The 24488-nt window shown below is 42.9% G+C and overlaps 1 protein-coding gene across 1 annotated transcript; it reads right to left on the bottom strand.

The window, feature by feature from the left end:
- Window positions 1-1176: 1176 nt before the first annotated feature.
- Window positions 1177-23360, bottom strand: asxl1 (ASXL transcriptional regulator 1). The gene is made up of 11 exons (XM_041945734.1): window positions 23029-23360; window positions 18915-18998; window positions 15163-15282; window positions 14447-14648; window positions 11439-11608; window positions 11070-11154; window positions 10556-10722; window positions 6387-6483; window positions 5757-5862; window positions 4393-5377; window positions 1177-4252 (listed from the first exon to the last, which is right to left on the bottom strand). The coding sequence occupies exons 1-11, from the start codon at window positions 23083-23085 to the stop codon at window positions 1616-1618; spliced, it is 4710 nt and encodes a 1569-aa protein (XP_041801668.1). The 5' UTR covers window positions 23086-23360; the 3' UTR covers window positions 1177-1615.
- Between the last annotated feature and the right edge of the window lie 1128 nt (window positions 23361-24488).

Below are 24488 nucleotides of genomic sequence, written 5' to 3'. Positions count from 1 at the left end.
GTTGGTTTAATAACTTATTCATGTCTGCTGTATTATTTCTTATGTTGGCCTATTTATTATTCATTATCTTTTTTTATTTATTTATTTCAAAATGCTACCTGAGAAGATTTTACCGGTAACCAAGAGAAGGGATTCATTTCCTCTGCATTGTTGAACAAAGAGGAAATATTTTAAGATATCAACTATGAATTGTTTTATATATCTTATTATTTATTTAAAATACTGCGATCTTTTTAAGTGCAAATATTTTGTAACTGAAAGTTTTTAAATAATTTTCTAAAGATTTTTTTTGTGCTTCTGTTTATATGATTTTCCTTTTTATTGTCACAAACTATTTTGAGTACATTGCAATACACTGGGAATATCGAGCTGCACATATTTGGTATTTATTTGGTGATGAAGAACAAAGTGATGGTGAATATTTATTTTGTATTGTCTATGTGTTAATGATGGCTGTGTATGGATTGGTCTTTAAGTTGCTCTTGAAATAAAGGTTAACACGGAATAAATGAGGACTGACTGTATATTTGTACTGAATCAAACTTTTACATATTATTATTTTTAGAGGTAGGACTGTTAGATACAATCAGCTTTTGTACAGCCATTCTGAGCTATTTCAAAGCTCATTTGTTGCTGTGGAAAACCCTACTTCAAAGGTAAATGTGTTACACTCTTCTGCCAGCACTACAAGGCAAGAAGCAGGAGAAGCCAGTACCTGACTGCTGATAAGTTAAAACCACATTACTACTCAGAGACATGTGGTGAAGGAAAATGAAGAGCTGGGAGTGCTCATTAAAGGTGGGTCACACAGTTATGAGCAATCCTAATACAATTCCTGCATCCTCTTTATTACATCCTTTGACCAGTGAAGGACATGTGCACAGCTACTCATATCAATGCCTACCTCCTTTTGCACCATGTCTCATCTGGACTTGAGAAGCTCCAGCACAGACGTTTCTGCCTTGATCAGTGCATGTGCCTAGCTTCAACTTGTTGATAACTTCAGGCATCTTTACACAGTCTACACATAAAAGCCTGTGCAGGTGTCTTGTATTGGAGGTGGCCAGCACCGATGATTCATTTATGTTCAGAAAAAATAATGACGATTCAGTATAGAGTATAGATGGGAGTTTTAAGGAACCATTAAATGAGTCAAAACACAAAACAGTGAAACAATGTCATTTACTCATTTTAATGGTTAAAAAAATACTTCTTTGCGCAAAGAGACAACAAGTCCCTGTTTGCTGAGGAAACAAGGGACCGAAACAATGATGGCCACCGAATATCAGGTGGAGCAAGATAAGATGAGGTAAATGTTTTTGAGGAGAGAAAACAAAAAAAAGGCACAATTTACAATCAATCATGCCCCAAATTCACAATAATAACAATAATAATAATAATAACAATAATAATAATATATCAGAACAGCTAAAAACAATTTGAAAATCTGCAACAAAAGATACAGACCAAATATATTACACAAGGCAAATCTTGCCTGTCCGGGTCCTCCTGTGTGTTCTACCCTAATCAGGTTTCTGTACAGGCTGGAGCCCCCCAGTCTCGCTGCTGATATTGTACAGATAGCAGTCCTACAGTGCACAGGGACTTCAACATACTATCTTACCACCAGACAAGACACACACAGTTTGGAGGGCCCAATGCAATCGTCATGGCAGAAGGCACCGCAGCCTTGGCACATGATCATGGCTTTGAGGCGGCATGAGCACTTGAGCGCCACCTCCTCAGCCGTACTGTCAGTAAAAGCTTGGATGCTGAGGGTGGTTTGGGTGGAGGCCAAGCGGGGGCGCAGCTGGAGAACGCCGTCTGTCATGCTACGGGAGAAACCACCGTTGTCCATCACTGACACATTGGCTGTGTAGCTTACTCCTCCAACACCTCCACATTGCTTGGGGAGCATGCCAGACAGCTGGAAGGGAAGGGAGGATGCAGATGAGAAGGGTGATGGGGAAGAGGAGGAGGGGGAGCCAGAGGAGTAGGTCACTTTGCTCTGGTCCTTCTTTGCCATCCTGGCTAAAGTCATCTCCATGTTGAGGAGTCCCTCCATCGCCCCTCCACTCAGGTAGCTGTCCACGGAGCTCCCAGGTTCCTTTTTGGTAGCACTCATGGATTTAGTGGGGGAGGATTTGGGTAGAGCCTGGCAAGAGGGGCGTGCACCAACTTCATTCTTCACAGTGGGTGCAGGTGACAGCTGCTGTTGGTGAGGGTGGGGGAGCTGAGACTGTGGGGGCCTCCAGTTGATCTTTATAGTAGGCACCACCTCTGTGGGACAAGGGTCTGCATGGGAAGGAGAAGGGCCATTAGGCATGGTCCGGTGGGATGGCTGGGGCCTGTCTGGCGTGGCCCCTTGTGAGGGCTGAGGACCATGAGAGTCTTTGATAACTGCAGACTCCACAGCAGTCTGAGAGCAAAGGTCTGGCTTACTTCTACAGGTCAAAGAACTGGAGGAGGATGAAGAGGGTGGCAGAGAGGTGATGACTGGGACAGCCCCGGGGGCCTGCTGGGACTGATACTGCAATACGGCTGAGGCCTCCATTAGACAGGAGACGGGGCGGCTGGCTGCAGTCAGTTCTGGGCTAGGGGTCTGGGCTGAGACCTCAGGCCTGCTGTGTGGCCCTGGGGTCCTTCCCACTGGTGGTCTGTGTTGGGGTCCTGGCAATCGGCTGATCTCCAGCCTGTTGGCAGTGTGTGAGGGTAGAGCTTTCTCCAGGGGCAGGGTGCCCTGCAGCAGCTGAGTGACCAAAGGGTTGTTGGCCTCCACACTGGACACTGGTCTGGCTGAGCTGGCCAGCCTCTTGGAGGCAGCAGCAGCAGTTAGGTGAGTGACAGAGAGCTTTAAACCTCCATGACACTCCTCTTCAGCAGAGGTCTGTCTGGAGATTCTACAATCATCTCCAGGCTCCATTTTGACCACAACGTTGGTATCCCTAAGTGCCCGTGGGTGGACTGTGGGGAGCAACTGGTGGTCCTGGGAATGGGGGTGACTGTGCTGCGGGTGAGGCAGGGCATTGGGGAAGCAAGGCTGAATGACAGTGTGACCTTGGCGGCTGGAAACGTGGGCCTGGATGACTGGCTGCTGGTTCTGAGGAGGAGGGCTGCAGATGACCAGCTGTCCATTTCTCTGGGTGCTCAGCTGGGGGCACCAGTCCTGGTCAGGGTGCTGCTCATCCTCCTGGCTCTCATTCTCACAGTCAGAAGCGGTTTCCGTGGAGTCGCTATGTGTCCCAGCCTCATCATCTTTCTCACCGCCAGAGGAAACCACATGCTGGGAAGAGGGTGCATCTGTTTGTCGACTCTCTGTAACTGAGTGAGAGAATACCTCCTGGTGGTCCACATGGTGGGAACCATGCTGGATAACACCACCCAGTCCAGCCTCCTTCCCATGTACCTGTTCTTTGGGCTGACAGGAGCTGGCCAGCGTATGAATAACGTCCACACCCTGAGCCCCGAACCTGGGAAGGGAATCTGGGATGGACGTTGGGGCCAAAGAGGGTTTTTCACCCTGGTCTACCCTCTCAGAGGAGACAGTGGCAGACTCAGGAACCTGGCTTTGCTTTGCCGACTGGGTAGCTGAAGACTCAGATGCAGTGTCGGGCTCTGGAGAGGGCAAGTCAACTGCCTTGTCTGTGAGCCCATTGGAGGAACATTGGAGGACACTGGCTGATGTTGCTTGCATTTCCTCTCCAGTCTCTGGCCCCTCAGATGCTTCCTCTAGAAGAGGGCTTGGGGTCTGTGGGGGCTCCAAAGACATGGAGGGTGAAGCAGTAGACAGTGAAGGGGAAGGCTGGGGAGTGGGCTCTACACTGAGAAGCTGTAGTTGTGTTCCAGATGAATTAATGCCTGAAGATGATCCCTGCTCCTCCATCCCACCACCTCCCCTTCTTCCACTTCCTCCTCCTCCCCCGCCTCCTCCCCCTCCTCCTCCTCCTCCTCCTCCGGGCTCGATAGGTCCCGGATGCTCTCGCGTTCGTCGTCCACTGCTGCTATCCGGTAGCCCAGCAGTAGGCCGCAGCCTGACCCCTGTCTGCCCTGTCCCGTTGCTAGTGGCTGCAACAGCAGCAGCGGCCTCGCGTTGGGCCCGGGCTTGCTGGGCACGGGCTTTGATGTCCGCCAGGGTGCGCGCGCCCCCCGTCCCCGACCGCCGTGAGCCTTCGCCGGGGGGCACGATCCGGGGGCAGATCTGGTAGGTGGGGTGCCCTTTGACCCAGGGAGGTTTGATTCTGGACAGTTGAATCTAGGACAGAGACAAAAGGACAGTGGGTCATACTTAACATACTTTTTGGATAACAATTTCTGAACAGGTTTTTGTGCACAAATCAGATTTGAATGGATAAGGAGCCTTTGAGCGCTTTGGTTTATACAACGAAGTCTTACCCGGATAGGCGGCACCTTGGGCTCTTCTGTTGTCGGCTGCGGCTTCTCCGAACGGACACTGTCAATTGTGGTACGAAAGGACTGACGGTCGTCGAGCCGCGGCCTCTTTTCGGGGAAGCTGGAGAAGGCCTGAGTCTCATGAGGCCTTCTCTTCTGCTCCTTCAGCTGGGAGCTGGGTACAGGGGTGGTGGCTGGGCTGGCTGAGGGGCTGCTCTCACGGCTGCTGGTGGCTGTACCTCCTGTGATAGAAGTGACCACGGAAGCTGTGTCATCCAGGGGATCGGCTGCAACTGCGGCACTGGAGGACGCTGAGGAGGATGAGGAAGAGTCCAGGCCTGCAGCAAAAGCTCCCTGTCTATCAGAAGGTGAGGAGGGTGAGGAGGCAGGTGAGGAGGCAGATGAAGAAGAGGAGGAAGAAGAGGACGAAGGGGAGGAGGTGGAAGCCAGTACAGGCGCAGCCTCTTCTGGGAGCAGGCGGGCCGTAACTTCAGGCTCTTCGTTTGCGCTGGTGGAGGCAGGGCTGGGGCTGGGGCTAGGCGTGGGAGTGGGAGTGGGAGTAGAAGTGGGGGCTGGCAATGTGATTGGCTCTGGCGTGGGAGAGGGCTTTGGCTCCATGGAGGGACTCTCAGCTAGGAGCTCCACACCACACTCAGCCTGCAGCACAACCTCGCCTTGAACCACTGTGTTGTCAGACATAGGAGAGCCAATAGAGACTGCTGAGATGTCCAGAGCAGCGCTGGCCTCAGCTGCTTCTGCAGACTGTATGGCTGGAGGAGTGGCCTTGCAGAGGGTCCGACGGGCTCTGCGTCGCAGGTCAGCCCGTGTGCGTCTCCTCATCCTCCCATCTCTCCTCCGCCGACCCACACTGCGTCTCTTGGGGGCACCAGTTGCAACCACAGCCACATCACCATCCAGCACACTGGCTGCAACTTCACTGGCTTCACTCATGGTAAGCTTTAGGGACTCCTCTTGTGTCAGGCCAGACCTACAGATACACAAACTACATTTTAGCAAATTGTGGAACGGCTTTGTTTCCACTGTGATATGCATACACTTGTCTAGATATTACAGTGGCCATGACTGATGTGGGTCATACTAAAGTTGCCTAGACCTAATGGAGGATGGCAAAGGAGATGAAAGTAGTTGAGAGTTCTTAAACATGTGGCAAAATGAATATCTGCATCAACGACTTTCTTATTAACACTTGTTGTCAATGATCGTCAGTCTACTACTACTACTACAGCCAACTAATAAATGTTAACAATGTTCTAACTTCAAATTAACCACCCAAAATATGACAAAACCTAATACGGCTGTTGCGTGAACAGTGAATTCAGACTTGGGTAAAATGGGTAGGCTCTTACTTTTGCCCATGGTACTCTTCAAAAAACTTCTCCTTCCAAGCCTCTACCTTCTTCTCTTTCTCCATTTCCTGCCGGAAACGCACTTGCATCTCGTGGGTGAATTCGCCTAAACAGGTCAAACACATGTTAACATTTGAAGAGTAGCTCCACATCTGAACTTGATGGAGCATGAACCAGTTTAATAGTCTGTATAAACCTGAGTCAGCTGCCTTTCAATTGATACAACAAGGTTGTAGGGTGTTCAGTTGTAGTAATGTTCCAAGAAAGTACTATCAGAGCTACAAAAACAAGACATTCTCTGAATCAGATCCCTGAATGGACTGAGTCACCAAGATCATGCAGAAGTGTGTTTTTTGTTCATTTTTACACTGAATGTCCTCCTTTTCATTCACACCATGTAAAGTATGCAGGAGCACATTGCTGCCTTTTGGCATGGATTTCAATGCTGGTATTCATGATTTCCTCACCTTCCTCATAACAACCTTGTGACTACTTTGCTGCTGCCATCACTAGTTAATTTCCCAAAGTAATCAATACATTCCCATCAGGTCTCATCTAATATGACTTTTTAAGCATGGCAGAAGCCTCAGTAAAATGTGTTAGCTTGTCCAAGACTGACCAATCACTTACCCTCGGCCAGCCTTTCTTTCCAGCTCTGAGAAGCATGGGTGAAGAACTCATTGTTGAGAGCTGAACTACTTAGTCTGGCCATACCATCAGGTCCAATCTGCAAGAGAGGACACAGTGTACAAATAACACTAAGACAATGAATATACCTAAGGAGTGTAGCACCGAGGCGGTAATTAATAAAGTTATCTAATTTTATGTCATCTGTGGCACAGTGTTTGATCAAACGGACTTCCTTTTATGCACACACATACTTGGCCAATAGAGCAGATTCTACTTCTAATACACCTGAGGAGCAGAGTGGCCTATGCCTCACATGCATCAAATTGACCCTAACAATGATAAAACATGGCCTGTATTTCACAGTAAATGTGACTGAGCTGAGCTACATCTAGCAACTGGTGGTACCATGTGTGGCCAATGTGCTATATTGCGGCACAGTTGTTACATAGTGGTAATATTTATTCTTTCTGTACTGAAGTAGCAAATCACAAAAAATATTACAAATTCATTTTCAAGAACAATACTTTCCATCCAGATCTGATGTTAGATTGAAAAGTAGTCTAATTCTTACTATTCTTCTACACTGCTCACAAAAATTAAAGGAGCACCTTAAAGAAACACATAAGATACATCAGATCAAAATATGAAGTTGGATATCTATACCAATAATGACAGGGCACTGTTTTAGGAACAAAAGGATGCCAAGTCTTTCAATGGAAATAAAAGTTTTCAGCTTACAGAGGGCGCAATTGTGAAGACACCGTAAAATCAGAGTGAAATGAAGATGTTAAGGGCTAGTCCATTTTTTCCAAAACTTAATTTTTGCCACTCAAAATGCTTTTCAGTATCTTGTGTGGCCCCCACGAGCTTGTATGCATGCTTGACAACGTCGCGGCATGCTCCTAATGAGACGACGGATGGCGTCTTGTGGCATTTCCTCCCAGATCTGTGTGAGGGCATCCCTGAGCTGTTGTACAGTCTGAGGAGCAACCTGGCGGCGCCTAATGGACCGAAACATAATGTCCCAGAGATGTTCTATTGGGTTTAAGTCAGGGGATCGTGACGGCCATTCAATTGTTTCAATTCCTTCATCCTCCAGGTACTGCCTGCATACTCTTGCCACGTGAGGCCGGGCATTGTCGTGCATTAGGAGGAAACCAGGACCTACTGCACCAGCGTAGGGTCTGACAATGGGTTCAAGGATTTCATCTCGATACCTTATGGCAGTCAGAGCACCATTTCCTAGGCAGTAGAGGTCTGTGCGTCCCTCCATGGATATGCCTCCCCAGACCATCACTGACCCACCACCAAACCTGTCATGTTGAACGACGTTGCAGTCAGCATAGCGTTCTCCTTGTCTTCTCCAGACTCTTTCATGTCTATCACAGGTGCTCAGGGTGAACCTGCTCTCGTCTGTGAAAAGTAAAGGGCGCCAGTGGCGGACTTGCCAATTCTGGTGTTCTTGAGCAAATGCCAGTCGAGCTCCACGGTGCTGGGCAGTGAGCACAGGGCCCACTACAGGACGTCGGGCCCTCAGGCCACCTTCATGAAGTCTGCTCCTGATTGTTTGGGTAGAGACATTCACACCAGTGGCCCTCTGGAGGTCATTCTGTAGGGCACGAGCAGTGCTCAGCCTGTTCCGCCTTGCACAAAGGAGCAGGTATCGGTCCTGCTGAGGGGTTGAGGACCTTCTACGGCCCTGTCCAGCTCTCCGAGAATAACCACCAGTCTCCTGAAATCTCCTCCATGTTCTGGAGATTGTGCTGGGAGACACATTAAACCTTCTTGCTGCAGCACGGGTGGATGTGCCATCCTGGAGAAGTTGGACAACCTGTGCAACTTCTGTAGGGTTAAGGAATCGCCTCATACTGCAAGTAGGGATATTTACGCAAGCCAAAATCAGCACGAGTGGAAAACCAGCCGAAAAAGATGAAGAGGGAGAAACTTGAAATGACCTCCACATGTAAAACCAGTCCTGTTTTGAGGGTTTTCTAATTGTTGCCACTGAAGTGCACCTGTTGTTTATTCCATGAACACCAATACAGCTGAAATTGATTAACGAGGCCCTCAGCTGCTTAACCAACCAAAAATTTATCAGACAGGTTTAATTCAATTCATGCCAAGGCCAATGAAAAAGGTGCTCCTTTAATTTTTGTGAGCAGTGTATTAGAATCTTCTATTCATTTGTTAACTTCCCCTGCTCTTTCGTTCGTTTCTATCAGCAGAATCTTTTTCCTTTGACCCATTCTGTATTGAGTGTTTTGTCAGAATGATTCTTATTTGGGGTGTGTAGTCTCAGCTTCCTTTTCTCTCTGACTGTGCCCTATGCTGTACTAGGCTGTATAATCAGATAAGTGACTGGAATTCCTCCTGTTTGTCCAGGACATTGAAATCGTCCAGGAAACTATGCACACAAGATCACTTTTATTGATTGAAAATGAAATGTAGGTCAAGCTGAAACAAGTGCATAAATCAACAACACTGAAAAGGACATTAGTTTATTTGTTTGCTTTGTAATGTATGGGTATGTAGATCTTTTCAAAGACATGCTTATATAGACATAATATACAAGTAGTAAGTCTCTTGTTGTATTGGTTTTCTCTCTTATGGACATAATATGCAAGAATAGATATTCGAATGGGTCGAATAAATGTGTGGGGGGGGTTTGTTCAGAAGGAATATTAAACAAACAAGCCTGTTTCCAAAAAAGTTGGGACGCTGTGCAAAACAAATAGAAACAGATTGTGAAGATTTTCAAAACAGTGAAAGCCATTATTTAAATGAAAATAGCACAAAGACAACATAACAAATGTTTCATTTTTTGAAAATTATATCCTCATCTAGAACTGTTGGGACACGGACAAAAAAGACTGGAAAAGTTGTGAAATGCTGAAAGACAACACCTGGTGGAACATCTCACAACAAATCAGGTTAACTGACAACAGGTTAGTAACATGATTGGTAAAAAAAGAGCCTCCCAGAGAGGCGAGTCTTTCTGAAGTAAAGATGGGGAGGGGTGCATCACTCTGTGACTCACTGTGATGGAAAGTAGAGCAATAATTTAAGAATAATGTTTCTCAACCTTAAATTGCAAAGCTTTTGGAGATTTCATTGTCTACAGAACATGTCATTTAAAGATTCAGAGAATCTGAAGAAATCTCTGAACACAAGGAACAAGGCTGAAAACTAACAGTGGATGGACGTGTTCAGGCCCTCAGACAGCACTGAGCATTGACAGACAGGATTCTGTAGTGGGCATCACTACATGGGCTCAGGAACACTGCCAAAAAGCATTTGTCTGTGAACACAGTTCATCACTGCATCCACAAATACAAGCTGAGACTCTACCATGCAAAGAGGAAACGTTTATAAAACCAGATCCAGAAACACTGCTGCCTTCTCTGGACCTGAGCTCGTTTAAGATGGACTGAGGCAAAGTGGAAAACTGTCCTGTGGTCTGATGAGTCTAAATTTTAATTTCTTTTTGGAAATCCTGGACGCTGCCTCCTCTGGGCTAAAGAGGAGAGGGACCATGCAAAAACCAGCATCAGTGATGGTATGAGGTTACATTTGTGCACATGGTATTGGTAACCTGCAAATTTGTGAAGGCAACATTAATGCTCTACGATATATATATAGGTTTTTGACCAACATGTGCTGCAAAGATGACAACATCTTCTTCAAGGAAGGCCTTGTTCATTTTAGCAAGACAATGTCAAACCACATTCTGCAGGTATTCCAACAGCATGGCTTCGTAGTAACAGAGGCAGCATAATGACAGCAATGAGTGTTGTTAAAAGAAGAGGTGATGCAACAGAGTGCTAAACATGACCTGGTCCTAACTTATTTGAAACGTGTTGCTGGCACCAAATTCTAAATGAGGATATCATTTTCAAAACCAATGAAATTTCACAGTTTCAACATTTGATATGTTGTCTTTATGCTATGCTAAGTTTTCAGTGTTTTACCAATTGTCACATTCTGTTTCTATTTATATTTTACACAGTGTCCCAAGTTTTTTGGACTTGACAATTTGACAGTTGAAAAAATGCAGAGAAAATGACCTGTGATGTTGAAACAAAATAATGTTTTATTCTTTTCTGATTTCTAATTTTGTGTGATAGTTCTATTACGGTATACAACATCACTACAGACCTAAAACTACATACCTGTCGGTCCACTTCTGGAAGCAGCTGCAGCAGCTGTTGCTGAGAGTGTGTGGGAAAGGCTGAGAAGGTCCGCACATTGATGAGGGCTCTGATGTTGGTGTTGACCAGGATGGAGCCTGGTGTTTCAAAGTCTACATCCACCCCTCCTCGACTTCTTTTCATGGGTCCTGACACAATGAAAACCATGTTATCAAAGCCACTCAGCCTGATGCTAAGTTATCTGCAGGTTTATGCATAACCAGACAGACACAGACACACACACACACAAACAGACACACAGACAGGAGTACCAGTCTGTGAGGCCTGGCGGGTATTTTTTTCCAGGATATCTTGCTTTTAGATATTTGGTGAATGGATTCAATGAAACCCCTTTTTATTGTTTTATGAGTATGCTTCCCATCTTGTTCATCTTCAGGTTAATGTTGAGGTCTGACCTTTCAGGCCAATCAACTGTCTGAATTCCGAATTTCATTTTTGGTGTGTTGTTAATGCCATTGTTGTCAGTGGTTCTTACCTGACGGGACGTGCTCTCCATTCACTTTTAGAGGGGTGAGGACAACACGAGGCATCATGACTGCTTTCTTCCTCTGTCTCCCTGACTGTACGCAAATGGTGGGATGGAAAGGTGGAGACAGTAGACAGTTCTACAGTTAGTGCTGTTTTTCTGTCCTTCCGATCAAGTCCAAACATATAACTGGGAGACACGGCTAATGACTTAAACTTGTTAAGATAGTCTTTCAAGAGTTAATAATATTCACATTCGACTCTAAAATAAACAGTGCTCCGCATGACAACGTAGAGTTTCTCTCAAATCATATAATGAACACATTACAATTTCCATTGTAAAGGTAGGGCAGCCAGTGGCTTCATGCGGGACACTGACCTGTCTTGAGCGGCTCAGTCTAGTCTGGGCGTGTTGAGCATGTTGGGTCTGCTGTGTGTCTGTGCGTCCCTGCTGTCCTGCTGCCCTGCTAAGGCGGGTTTGAGGCTGGGTACTAGGAGCCTGCAGGTCTGTAGAGCAAGAGGCGCTGGACGAGCTCTCATCCACCGAGGCTTCAGGTTAGGGAAAAAAACATTTACAACTCTGTCACACACATTTTGAAACAGCATAGATCCTCTATAAACACTTAGAAGAGGAGTGCGCAGTGGCCGACACACTTCATGTTGTTACAACATTTACATGACTTGTACAAAGAAAAGGCAGTCTGTTTTCTTTACAGCGCCTTAGCTGAACGTAATGAAATCTGCTGTGTCCACACAAGCACAGCACCATTGTTAAGCTAATAGTCAGCTTCTATGACAAAGCTAAAATGGAAGCTGTCTGTGTAGAGCCTAACTGTTTATCTTCCTCTTACTCCTAACCATCCCCTCCTCTCTCGACAACCGACCTGCAGGCAGTGAATCATATAGAGGAGAGGTGGACAGACTGATACTGACTACTGCATGTGTTCATTCTTTCTAAACTTCACTCAGTATTTTGATGTCAAGAATGTTATCTATTTTAGACATTTTAGATTTGTTTTCAGTGAGACTGAGTGTGTAAAGTAGCTTTGCTGTTGTAAGCCTTACTGTTGTGGCTCTAGAAACAATATTTGGTTATACTTAAAATATAAATCAAGTCTAATCCTGTTCTGAATTCATCATTTAGTGAAAGTGAGAATTAAAAAAAATCTTCATAAATGAGAATTAGAGTATGGATGACATAAAGATAAAATCCTAATATCAATACCACACCCACACGCTGGTTAGCTTCTACTACAAACTATAACCTGTGTGGGTTCTTTTTTTTTAACAAATGCTGGAATATAATTGTATACAATTTCATGAAAATGCATAGTTTTTTGTCAACCAAAATCAAATTTTCTTGAGGGAGGGCTCCAAAACCCCACAACCCCCTAACTTGACCACAGCACCTAAGCCCTCCAGAAACCTCGGGAAAACACTGACCCTTGACTCAGACAAACACTGCAGTGACACTTATCACATATTTTCCACTGGCATCTTGGCATCTTAGCGAAACAGCAGCTGAAGCTGCTTTCCTCATGTTCATTCCTCATATCTTAACATAGAGCAACATTAACAAACAGTGGCTTGGCAGAATCTGTATTAATGTTACCACTATTGCACCATTCATGCCAAGCTCATTGTTACAAACCTAGGGTGGAAGGAACAAGGGCACAGAGTGCAACAGTCTAGCAGAGTACAGAGCATATGTGGTCATCAGTGTTGCGCAGAGATCTCAAAATGTAACACGTTATGTTAGTAGCTACTGTCATTTTAAATAATAATAATGATGATAAGTTAATTTACAATACTGCTGTCTGTGTGGGTTAATACATTACTGATTACACTAGTTTTGCATTACTTTCACCAAAATAACTGCAGTATGACTAGCTAGTTGCAGAAGTACAAATGGTGATATGTATTACTGTTAAGTACCTGTATTAGGGTTTAAAATAAAAACACTGGAGCCAGTGTAACCTCAGCAACCACCTGCTCTCTATGGCAACACTTTCGTACCTCATGATTGCTTTTGACAAGGATTTTACTGAAAAAGTGTTTTTCCTACTAGCGTGTCTCATGCAACAGATCTCGTTTTAATCTTTGCAGCTGTCTGCTCCGCCTCCACCTACTCACACTCAGAAAACTGAACTATGATCAGTACCTACATCAATAAGAGGAGAATATACCACTGACGATACGCTCGTTCACTGCACTTGTGTTGAGATCCACACAAACACAAGCAAAATCTTCATTACTGCCAGGGAGAAGTCTGTCCAAGTACCAGAATATGATCAAGAACTATCTCATTCTCCCTCTTCTTTTTCATTATTCATTGCATATCCAGAAATCAATGATTTGTGTATGTGAGGTCCTCTGTGTGGCACTGCTCTGAAACATGAGTCACCCTTTGCATCGTTGCCTGCGAAACTCTTCGACATTATGAGGATGCCACCACCAGTGTTTCCTCTACATTTATTCTGCATCGACATGAGCACCACAGCTAAAGTGAGGCAGCTGAGGAACACAGGAGAGATAGGTGAAGACCAGGTGCAAACAGGCTCAGGAGGCTGATGGAGTCAGTGTTTTTGTGTTTTTAGCTGAGCTTGGGCAGAGAATATTTGGCTAAAACAGACAAGTGACGCTGTTTTACCCTCATCGTTCACCGTGGAGTTTGCTGGAAGTGATGTAATGTAGCCTGTGTGTTTTATGTGGAGTGGGCACAGAGTAGTTTAGAAATTATTCATCGCTTGTCAGCAACCGATCACATGGCAATTTGGCCCTGCATGCTCCAATAATTCAGCATGCAATTAACACACCAGTCATAATTTTGTTTTAATGAAAACTGAACTCCTGTCTTTTTTTTTCTTCACAGACACCCCTGGCTTTTGTTCCCCGAGTTCGTCTACACTTTTTTGGAAGAAGGAAATAACAGGAGTAACAGGTAAACCAGGCGAAGGCGACATATTTTTTTTTAAATAAGTAAATGATGTGAAGAGTGCTTCATGTGGAATCAGGAAAAGTAACTTGTAATTATTTGGAAACATAACTCAAAATTGAATTGAACTCTTGAGCATGGAATTTGGTGTGGTGGTATATTGAGTGTTTAATTAGGTTACTCCAGGGGGCACCTATACCGTGGTCCTGCTTGCTAGCCAGGCCGCAACCCCGCTCAACAGAGCCATGTCCTCACAGCTCATATACAAGCAAGGAGAGAGGTGCATTTAAAGAAACAATTGATCCGCCTCAGCAGTTCTGTTTTCTGGATTCTTTTGTTGTTTGGAAGCGTTCACAAAGACAATGCAGCCTGAAATCAACTGTTCAATACAACAAAACTGGGCCTCTGGTGTACACACAATGACAGGTCACTGGTGTGTGGTGTGGCGTTACCGTCATTGTCTCCACTAGCAGCAGCGGTGGTCTCGATGGAGTCGCAGCTCTCCTGCTCAGTGGCCTCAGTGGGGCCGACTGCAGCCACAGCCGAGCCCACTGCAGGGGTGCTGCTGCTGGAAGCCGGGGTAGCGGCACTGCCAGCCGGCTCTGTTGGCGTCTCCGACTCTGATGTTGTCTTTGTCCACTGGAGGGCATTCTTCTACAGAGTGTGAACAGTCCAGGGAAAGGGTTAGCAGGTGAAAAACAGTGTTCTCTGCATTGTGATGCACACCACAAAGTCTGGTGATTATGCATATAATCCCCTGCTACACTGAAGTAAACAAAATAATGTGCTTGAATGAGTCAGTTTTACCCTGTAGTGTATATATACCGATAAACAATTACAGCCACCAATCAGGCGTCTTTTGACGTCCATACTGACTTCACTGGATTACGCAGAATTGTTAATTAACTCATAAAAAGAAATAGATTGTCTATATTGTCTTCAGCTCATAAATGAGAGCATTTCATCAATAGGTCAGCAGGTGTGCTTCAGTGGTAAGATCCCAATAAAAATATTCATTACGCAACCTGTGGATTATCTTAAGTAACTGAGTCAAACCTTCTACTCACGCCAATGATGATGGTAATGAAAACTCACAGAAATGACCTTCAGCAGCAGCCTGGTGAAGTGTGTTGTGAGTGAAGATGGTCATGGTTGAGTAGTTGAATACCTTGAGAGTGAACAGGCTCATTCGTCCAGGCAGCTTGAAGAAGATGCTGTTCTTGACTCGGTCTCCCCTCACCTGGGAGTGCAGCATGGTGACCAGGCAGGCCAAAGGAGCTGTACCACTGTGTGCACACACACGCACACGCACACACAGTCCGGGGATGTGTAAATTAGCCAACTAACACTATGTGCAATTGGCTAAGGAGCATGAACTCTATGTTTTCAGTTGTCACTTCACTGTTTATCACTTTTTCCAGTGTCACTTTGAATCTCTGCATCATTAGATTAAACACAAAACACTTGTTTATCTCATCTTAAAGAGCCATTGTCAGGCTGGTTATACTAATCACATATGGCCACTCATGCAGCTAGCAGGCAGTGTTGCTAATGTTGCTAATATTTGTCATAAGGCTTGCCATAACAGTACATCCCTGTGTGAACAAAACTAATGAAAGCTAAGGCTGAGCAATATGACAATTTCAGTTCAGATCAATTCAGTTTTATTTATATAGCGTCAAATCACAACTGAAGTTGTCTCAGGACACTTTCCATATAGAACAGGTACAGACCAAACTCTTTATTGACAGAGACCCAACAAGCACGCATGAGGTGAGGAAAAACAGTGGCGAGGGAAAAACTTGTGCAGTGTGATGAAGTACTTTGTTTTGGCTTGTCTAGTGCATTGCAGTTGTTAAATACCTGATATATCAGACATGCCTGTCTGGTTTTTTAATCAATGAAAAGAATTAATACACTTTGCATGAATTTAACTGTATATATTAATATGTATATATATGATATACATATATTCAAATCATTCTAGAAAATTACATATACCATGACAGCAGAGTTTGTCCGTATCTTTCACCCTTAATTAAAGCTAACCAAAATTTTGGAGCTATGATTGGGCAACAAAATAAAATAGCACTGAACAATCAGCATAAAGACTTGCATGTTACTGTAAATACTCATGTCAAGTTCAGATTTTTCAAGTCCTGAAATTTTCCATAAATGTTTGACATTTGTACTTGGAAAATGACTTAAGCGATTAGTTGAGGATTGATTTTCTTACTGGACATGCATAACCTTTGTTTACAAACAGCTCAGGACTTCTGATGCTGTCACTTTCACTCTTTCAATCAGTAACAGATTTGAGGACTTTATAACAGCCTACCAAATGTGACAGATAATGTGGTGTTGTTAAACAATTCATTATCAACTGTAAAGAAACAATGCTGTGAAGACACATGACATCAAACGTCTGGAGCTAAACAACGACTGTGACATTCCAGTTCCAGTATGACTCCATTTGACACTCTGCACACCCTCCTCTTTACTCTAATGGCTGCTGGTTTTCTGCAGATACCGCAATTCACAACCTGTTCACAAAGAGTGAAAGAGTGTGATTTTAGAAGTGCAAACACTGCAGTCTTCATTTCTGCCTAAAAGATTATCTATTGATTTAATTTCTGATTTCACCACCTGTGGCTAACTGACGTGACAGCCAGCACTTGGGCAACTCCAAATGAACATTTATTTAAACAGAGCTCTAAGCACTGCGTTTTACTTGTTTCTGGGACAAAGATGCTGTGTTGTTTTGAGATTTAAAACACAGAAAGCGGGCTGTTTGGTTTTGCTATTCAAAACGACAATCCGTGTAGGAAATCTTTGATAAATGATTATCTTGATTATTGCATCACTTGACTTTCTGACACATTTAACAGAAAGAATATTTATCGAGTATAAGTGACACCATATGATGAATGATTGAACAAGTGAAAATACTGTCGTTAAATGTTAAAGCACACCTTATCGTTGTCATTAAGATAGAGATTCCTTTGAAGTGAACAAACAAATGAATTCACCAAGCTCAGAGGGAAAACTAGTATTTTGAAAATTAGTCACTGGTTCTTTTATGTCAACCTATATTGGTCCAAAATGCCCACACTTCTCCCATCACAAGCTGTTTGAAATAATTGAGTGTATCTTGATTATTGCATCATTTGCATCAGTTACAGCTAGAAGTCTGACACACCCTCTCACTCAATATTTGTAGATTCATACTGTAGACATCAAAACTATGAAAGAACACAAATGGAATTATGTAGTAAACAAGAAAGGGGTTAAACAAATCAGAATATGTTTTATATTTTAGATTCTTGGAAGAAGCCCCCTTTTGCTTTGATGACAGCTTTGCACACTCTTGGCATCTCTCATTCAGCTACATGAGGCAGTCACCTCATCCCAAACCTTCTCAGTCGGGTTCAGGTCAGGTGATTGTGGAGGCCAAGCCATCTGATGCAGCACTCCATCACTCTCCTTCTTGGTCAAATAGCCCTTACATAGCCTGAAGTTGTGTTTGGGGTCATTTAAGTGTTGAAAAACAAATGATGGTCCAACTAAGTGCGAACTAGATGGGATGGCATGTCGCTGCAGAATGTTGTGGTAGCCACGCTGGTAAAGGGTGCCTTGAATTTTGAATAAATCACCAACAGTGTCACCAGCAAAGCACCCCCACACCATCACACCTCCTCCTCCATGCTACACGGTGGGAACCAGACATGTTGAAACAATCTGCTCACCTTTTTCTGCATCTCACAAAGACATGGCGGATGGAACCAAAATCTCAAATTTGGACTCATCAGACCAAAGCACAGATTTCCACTTGAGGATACATTCAAAGTTCTTGAAACTTTCCAGATTGACAGACATTCATGTCTCAGAGTAATGACTTACTGTTGTTTCTCTTTACTTAACTGAGTGGTTCTTGCCATAATATGGATTACAACAGTAGTCAAATAGGGCTGTTAACTGTGTACCAAACCTACTTCTGCACAACACAACTGATGGTCTCACACACATTAAGAAGGCAAGAAATTCCACAAATTAACTCTTGACATGGCACACCTGTTCATTGAAAGCCATTTCAGGTAACTTCTTCATGAGGCTGATAGAGAGAATGCCAAGAGTGTGCAAAGCAAAGCAAAAGGGGGCTTCTTCCAAGAATCTAAAATATAAAACATATTCTGGTTTGTTTAACCTTTTTTTGTTCACTACATAATTCCATATGTGCGCTTCATAGTTTTGTTGTCTTCAGTATGACTCTACAAGCAATAAAGTAATAACAATAAATAAAAACCATTGAGCGAGAAGGTGCGTCAGAACTTTTGACTGGTAGTGTATATTGCACCAGTTGTATTTCATTCAAATGTAGCAGTACCTATATGTATCAACCCTATCAAATGAATAATATATTATGGGTCAAATGTGTGTGCTGCAGATAAAGAGTTTGGTCTGTACCTGCTCTATATGGAAAGTGTCCTGAGACAACTTCAGTTGTGATTTGGCGCTATAAAAAAAAACTGAATTGAAATGGTGACAGTAATGTTTCCCACAGTTACAGTTAGTGTTTGCCTTAACCATGCAAACCCAATGCACAAAGAGTAAGCATGGGCCTTTGAGAATATGAAAGAGCATGAAAAAGGAGAGGTGTTTGGTTACATAAGATAAATAATAAGAATGTGCAATGAAGGTCTATGATCATCCAACTTACCTCCTATATAGGTCAGCAGTGGGCCAAGCAGTGCATGTAGAAGAAAATGAAAGAACTCTGTTATAATAAAAAATACTACTTTCCAACGTGGGAATAAAAGAATAAAAGACTTCTGACATCAATTACTGCAATCAGGTTCAACAGTTCCTACAAAAAACTGTGTGTGTGTGTGTGTGTGTGTGTGTGTGTGTGTGTGTGTCTGACCGCATTTCCTTCAGCCCCTTGGTCTGGATGACATGGAGGATTTGTTTGGGAGTCATGGGTGCATCAGAGAAGTTCTCCAAAACCTGGAAAACAGCACATAATTTTTAAAGATACAGAGGAAAACTTCTGCACTGTTAAAAAACACCAGGAAATCATGGATGCCGTGTCCTTCAGGTTGTTAATAGTGCACAGCTCAAAAGCCAGCATCCATGATGGTGTGGGGGTGTGTTAGTGCACATGGCATGGGTAACCATGCACATTTGTGAAGGCACCATTAATGTTGAATTAAATATACAGGTTTTGGAGCAACATATGCTGCCAAGTAGACAACAGGGTTTTTCAGGGTATACCTTGTTCATTTCAGCAAGACAATGTCAAACCACATTCTGCAGGTATTCCAACAGCATGCCTTCATAGGACAAGAGCACGGGGCCTAAACTGGCCTGCCTGCTGTCTTGAACTGAAATTGTTTGGCACAATATGAAAAGCAAAATACGACAAAGGAGACGCCGACCTGTTGAGCAGCTGAAATCCTAAGACACACACGCACACGCGCGCACACACACACACAGGTTCCAAAGAAAAAAAAGGCCAGCACTGCCATGGTGGCTGCACAACATGCACTGCATGATGGACAGGAGTCACACAACCAGGGTTTCTGTTTTCCTCTGCCGATTCGGTGAATGATGACTTTACTTCAGCCAAGCCAGAGCTGGTGGTGAAAGCTGGGCGGGAACAGTGAAAAATTAACCAACAAGGTTTTAGTGAGCTTTATTTTGTTGCTGTTGCATTTGAATTTAGTGTATTTTACATACTCTTTAACAAAAAGGTCTATCTCTGTACGGATCCTTTCTTTAATGCTGTCAGGTATTAGAAATAACTGAGTCTGTCAGTGGCACAAACAAACACTTTTAGTGAAGGTACATTGATGGTGTGCAAATGCTGGTAGACTTTATATTGCAGCCCGCTTCGTAGCTGCCGGCTGTAGCGCTCTCGCTAAATACTGGAAAAACTTCATGAGAAAATAAGATCAATTATCAGATAATAAGTGACCGGAATTCCTCCCATTTGTCTGGGACATTGAAATCTTCCTTATCTTCTTACACTGGAAACCCCGCACACATCACTTAATGTAGGTCAAGCTGGAAGGAGCGAATAATTCAACTGCTCGTACAGGACATCATTTTGTTTATCTTCTGATGTGTAGGTATGTAGATCTTTTAAAAGACATGTTTATGTTGAAATAATATACAAGCAATATGTCTCTCGTTATATTGGTTTACCCTTTTATGGACATAATGCGCAGAAATAGGTATTCGAAAAGTGGCCTTAATTGCCCATAGTGTTACCCTCCACATCTTCATTTGATTGATGTTGCCTTTAAAGCAAGGAAAATAGCAGTTACCATTCTATGAGTTTGTGCATAGCCCTCTATCTGCATGTTATCACAGCCACAGTAAACCAGACTCTTTATACAAGCCCAAACTTTGATCATGGTAATGATGTTATTGCAAAATCCATGTTGAGGCAGAATGAGACACTGTTGACGGCGATAAATCCAGTATACTGTCCTACTTGCAGGATTGCTAAAAAGGCAAATCAAAACCCATATTTGACTTCTAAATACTTTCGTGAAGATTTAGCAGACTATAGATTGGTAGTGCAACAACATCTGTACGAATATGACATTCATCAAAAAGTCATCAGAAGAAAGAGTCCCAACCACAAATTAAGTGTCAGAAATTTGTAAATGAACATCTAAAGCCCGATGACTTGACCATGAGTGAACGAATGTTTTGAGAGAAAAAAAACATGCAGAATTTCATGAAAAGAACGCCTCTCCAGCCGTTAAGCACGGGGGTGGATTGATCATGCTTTGGACTGGTGTAGCAGCTGGTGGCTTGAGGAACATTTCACAGGTGGAAGGAAGAATGGATTCAGTTGAATACCAGCTATTTCTGAAAGCAAGCATCATGCCGCCTGTAAAAAAACAAAAAAAACCCCTGAAGATGAAAAGTCGATGGCTTCTACAACAGGATAATGTATGCTAATGCTGTATTATAAACATTAAGTAAATATTCACTTGTCAAAATAATGTGACACAAAATCATTTTTTTTTTTGCATTTATACTTCACTTCCCAGTATTGTTTTGTTATTCAGTCTATTCTATGCAAACTCACATTCTGTATGTAAGCATTTAGCTTAACATTCTTAAGGAGGAAGCACTCATCTGATTATTAGCACAATTTTCTTCTTTTCTTTTTCTTGGTATTGCAAGGGGAACGTAAGGAAAAACTCTCTGAAAATATATCCTATTTCAAGTCTGAGAAGGGGCTCAAGACGAGTTGCAGGTTAACAAATGTGGAAGCGGCTAATTTCCCAATATTTTGCATGAAATTTGGCTTTGGGATGCTCTGAATATATAGCTGAATTACTTGAGGCTTGGCTTAAGCTTTGAGTACATCTCTGAAATGTTTTGATGTTATTTTGTTATTTTGCTGTTGATGGTAGATTTGCGAATGTACTGAACTCTACACCTATTAGGTACACCCATAAAATCTAATACAATCCAACACATCAGCTCAGCCACAAATTCTACCATTATGAAAATAACAACGCTGAGTTTTGACTGATGCTGTCAGAGAGGTATTGATTTAGCTGTGTTTGTTACTGAGGCTGTATTCTGCCATTGAGTTGAACCTGACTGCATTGTCTGGAGATGTACCTCATGTTTTGTTGAAACCATTGTAATATAACGCTGTCCAGTACAACAGCACAGCTAACTATGACCATGATAAACATATAGCTGAATTAAAGTTTCTCAGAGAGCTTTAACAGAAACTGGCAACCATAAACTTTGTTATAGCAGAAAATGTGGCAGAGCTGCTGGACTGCACACAGGTATACCCATGTAGTGTGTGTCAGTATATGATGAGGGATGCTTTCAAAAAAAAAAAAAAGCCCAACTGTTACTTAAATAGACCTTCTTAACAAAAAAAGTGAGTCGCACCAATTTCACTGTATGCATCACACCCATGTTTTGGAATTTATGCAAATTGTATGCTGCTAGGACAGTGAATGTGTTTTTCTATTCATCTGGAACAAAATCTGGTCATTCAGGTTTCTCTAAGGTTCTTGTCCATAGTATATACCTGCTGTATGAGTAGGGAGCAAGGGCCTATCCGGCCAAAACAGACCCATGTAGCGTGTAAAACCCATTTTCCACGCAAAACACCAAAAACACCACCGAACCACAATTCTGCACAATCATAAATGCACTTATACGACATGTAGCTAACTGCCCGATTGTGAGTGTGTACTTCAATTAAGTAAATACATGGATAACCTGCTATGAAAATAACCCCCCGCCCCCCAGCTCGCTGGTATTTAAGTTAACGTTTGCCTTTCAACCGTTTCATGTGACTAATTTCATTTCTTTCGTGAATACTGATGTTTTTTCTCGTTGATCTTCTGGCAGAGACAGGTTGATGTAACGCATGTTAACAGGACTTCTTTTATTTTCCAGCACAGTTCGTGGCAATGTGGATTCACAAGACAGCTGAGTTAGCTGAGATACAGCTAACGTTAGCTAATAGCTTTGCTAATGTTAGCGTGCTTTATGGTCAACAACATCATCTGTTACATCAGGTTAAGCGTTATATTAATGTTACGAATTTAACAAGGTCACGCTTGACTGAATGGTTTGTTCACAAAAACGTGTCGAACCGCTAGCGTATCTTTTTAGATACTTGGGTTGCTCAAATAGCAATTAGCGTAGGGCTAGCTAGCTTGCTGCCTAGCAAACAAAGACCTTAAAATACGAGAGGTGGGTGTTAGCGAGCTAGCCATCGTTAGCATGTTGCATTGCGTAGCTATTTATGTCAGCAAGACATACAGACATGTGCCCCCCAGTTACATTTAATCTAACCATAACATGCCTGCTGGCTCGGTTAGCGCTGCTGTGTTAATAGCTAGCTGATATTATAGCAGAGTCCAGGTTGTGGTCGTGAGGAGAATGTCCAAACACCACTACACATCTGGATCCATCACTTCATATTAATTCATACATAATTTACATGCAGCAAATAAAATGGTCAAAACAGACTGTTTACCATGCGAGCCGCCTCAGCCCAGGTCCGCTCCTTCTTTCTCTTTTGTTTGTCCTTCATTTCCTCTGCGCTGGTGTCTGCGGCTAGCCTGCTGTGTGTCTACAAAGCAACCTCAATACGATGGCGATTTAGCTGCTTAGCAAAATGGCTAACTACGTTTTAGATTAACTATGTATGCACCCAAAATAAAACGTTCCTTGTAGCTTGAAAGGATGCTTTGTATCTGCTAGCGCCTGATAATTGTCGCTACTGTATCCAATGCTTTGTCTAAACTAGCTCAACACACATCGTCTCTCTGTAGCATAGAAGCAATGTGAGTGCAGGGCTGGCTATGGTGCTGCTGCAGGACAAGCCTCTATGGAATGCAACAACCAGGTCAAAGGTCAAACCCTCCGCAGGAATGCAACAAAACAGCGTCCAGCCCTCCGCATGCAAATATTACATTTGAACAGATGCTGCATACAAATAATCATATTTGATATCATAATAGCACAGTTTAGATTGAGCCTTCCATCCCCAAGCACACATATATTATTTATCAACCACATACTTTGGCTATTGAGTCCATCTGTAAGAACAATGAAATACTGTCTCATTTATAATAACATAAAAACTGATACCCAGCTAAGGTTGACTGACTACAGGAGCTGTTTTTTCAATGTATATACAGTATTTGAAGCAGCTTTTACTCTAAACTACTAATAGACAACACAGCAAAATTGAATGTAGGTCAAATAAACACATCTGAAAGCCACGTCCAGAATGGTGTGTTATTTTGACTATTTTAGGTAATTAAATCACATAACAAACACCCAGACCTTTTTAGACAGGTTTAACAAGATTTGCAGCGAGGATGTTGCATGAGATTACTTCGGCAGGACAGTGTATGGACACTATGATCTGACTGGAAGATATCCCTCACTGACCAACTCACTTCTGCATGATATTATTCCTATTCGTGGTACCTGTCTACGTATGAGTTGCATTTTTTTTTTTTTTTTTTTTTTTTTTTTTTTGTCCAGGTTGAGGAGTTATCTGACTCTGAGAAGTCTGCCTCGATTCCAAAAGGACCTATGAGAACTGTTAATGGCAAGTCTGAACTGACCCTTAAAGAATATAGGACAATAACATGATAAATGAAATAGCACTGTATTTTTGACTCAGTAACTTGGGATCAATAATACATTTCTTTAAGGCTCATTTATTTAAAACTACAGGGCTGTGAGATATGATAATTGTGATGACTGATGACAAAATCACCTTAAGATAAGATAAGTCCACAGCAGGGAAATCTGCAGTGTTAGAGCTCGCACAATAGCCAGAAACATCAGTAAAAAAAAGAAAAAGAAAAGAAAAGAAAAAGCAAGGAATAATGAATGAGTAAACAATATGATAAGTAGCAGTAACATGGTAAAACAGACAATGGTTAAATTTAACATTATTTTAGAAGGGAAGTATTGATA

The sequence above is a fragment of the Chelmon rostratus genome, chromosome 10, assembly GCF_017976325.1.
Source record: "Chelmon rostratus isolate fCheRos1 chromosome 10, fCheRos1.pri, whole genome shotgun sequence".
Taxonomy (NCBI): Eukaryota; Metazoa; Chordata; class Actinopteri; order Chaetodontiformes; family Chaetodontidae; genus Chelmon; species Chelmon rostratus.
Note: the sequence above shows the minus strand (reverse complement) of the source record. Positions and strands in the feature narration are given on the sequence as shown.

Coding starts and splice junctions, on each gene's coding strand:
- asxl1 (XM_041945734.1), bottom strand. CDS start 23,085: ATGAAGGACAAACAAAAGAGAAAGAAGGAGCGGACCTGGGCTGAGGCG. Junction 5,378..5,756: donor GAAGAGTACCATGGGCAAAA/GTAAGAGCCTAC, acceptor GTGTATCTGTAG/GTCTGGCCTGACACAAGAGG. Junction 4,253..4,392: donor CCAAGGTGCCGCCTATCCGG/GTAAGACTTCGT, acceptor TCTCTGTCCTAG/ATTCAACTGTCCAGAATCAA.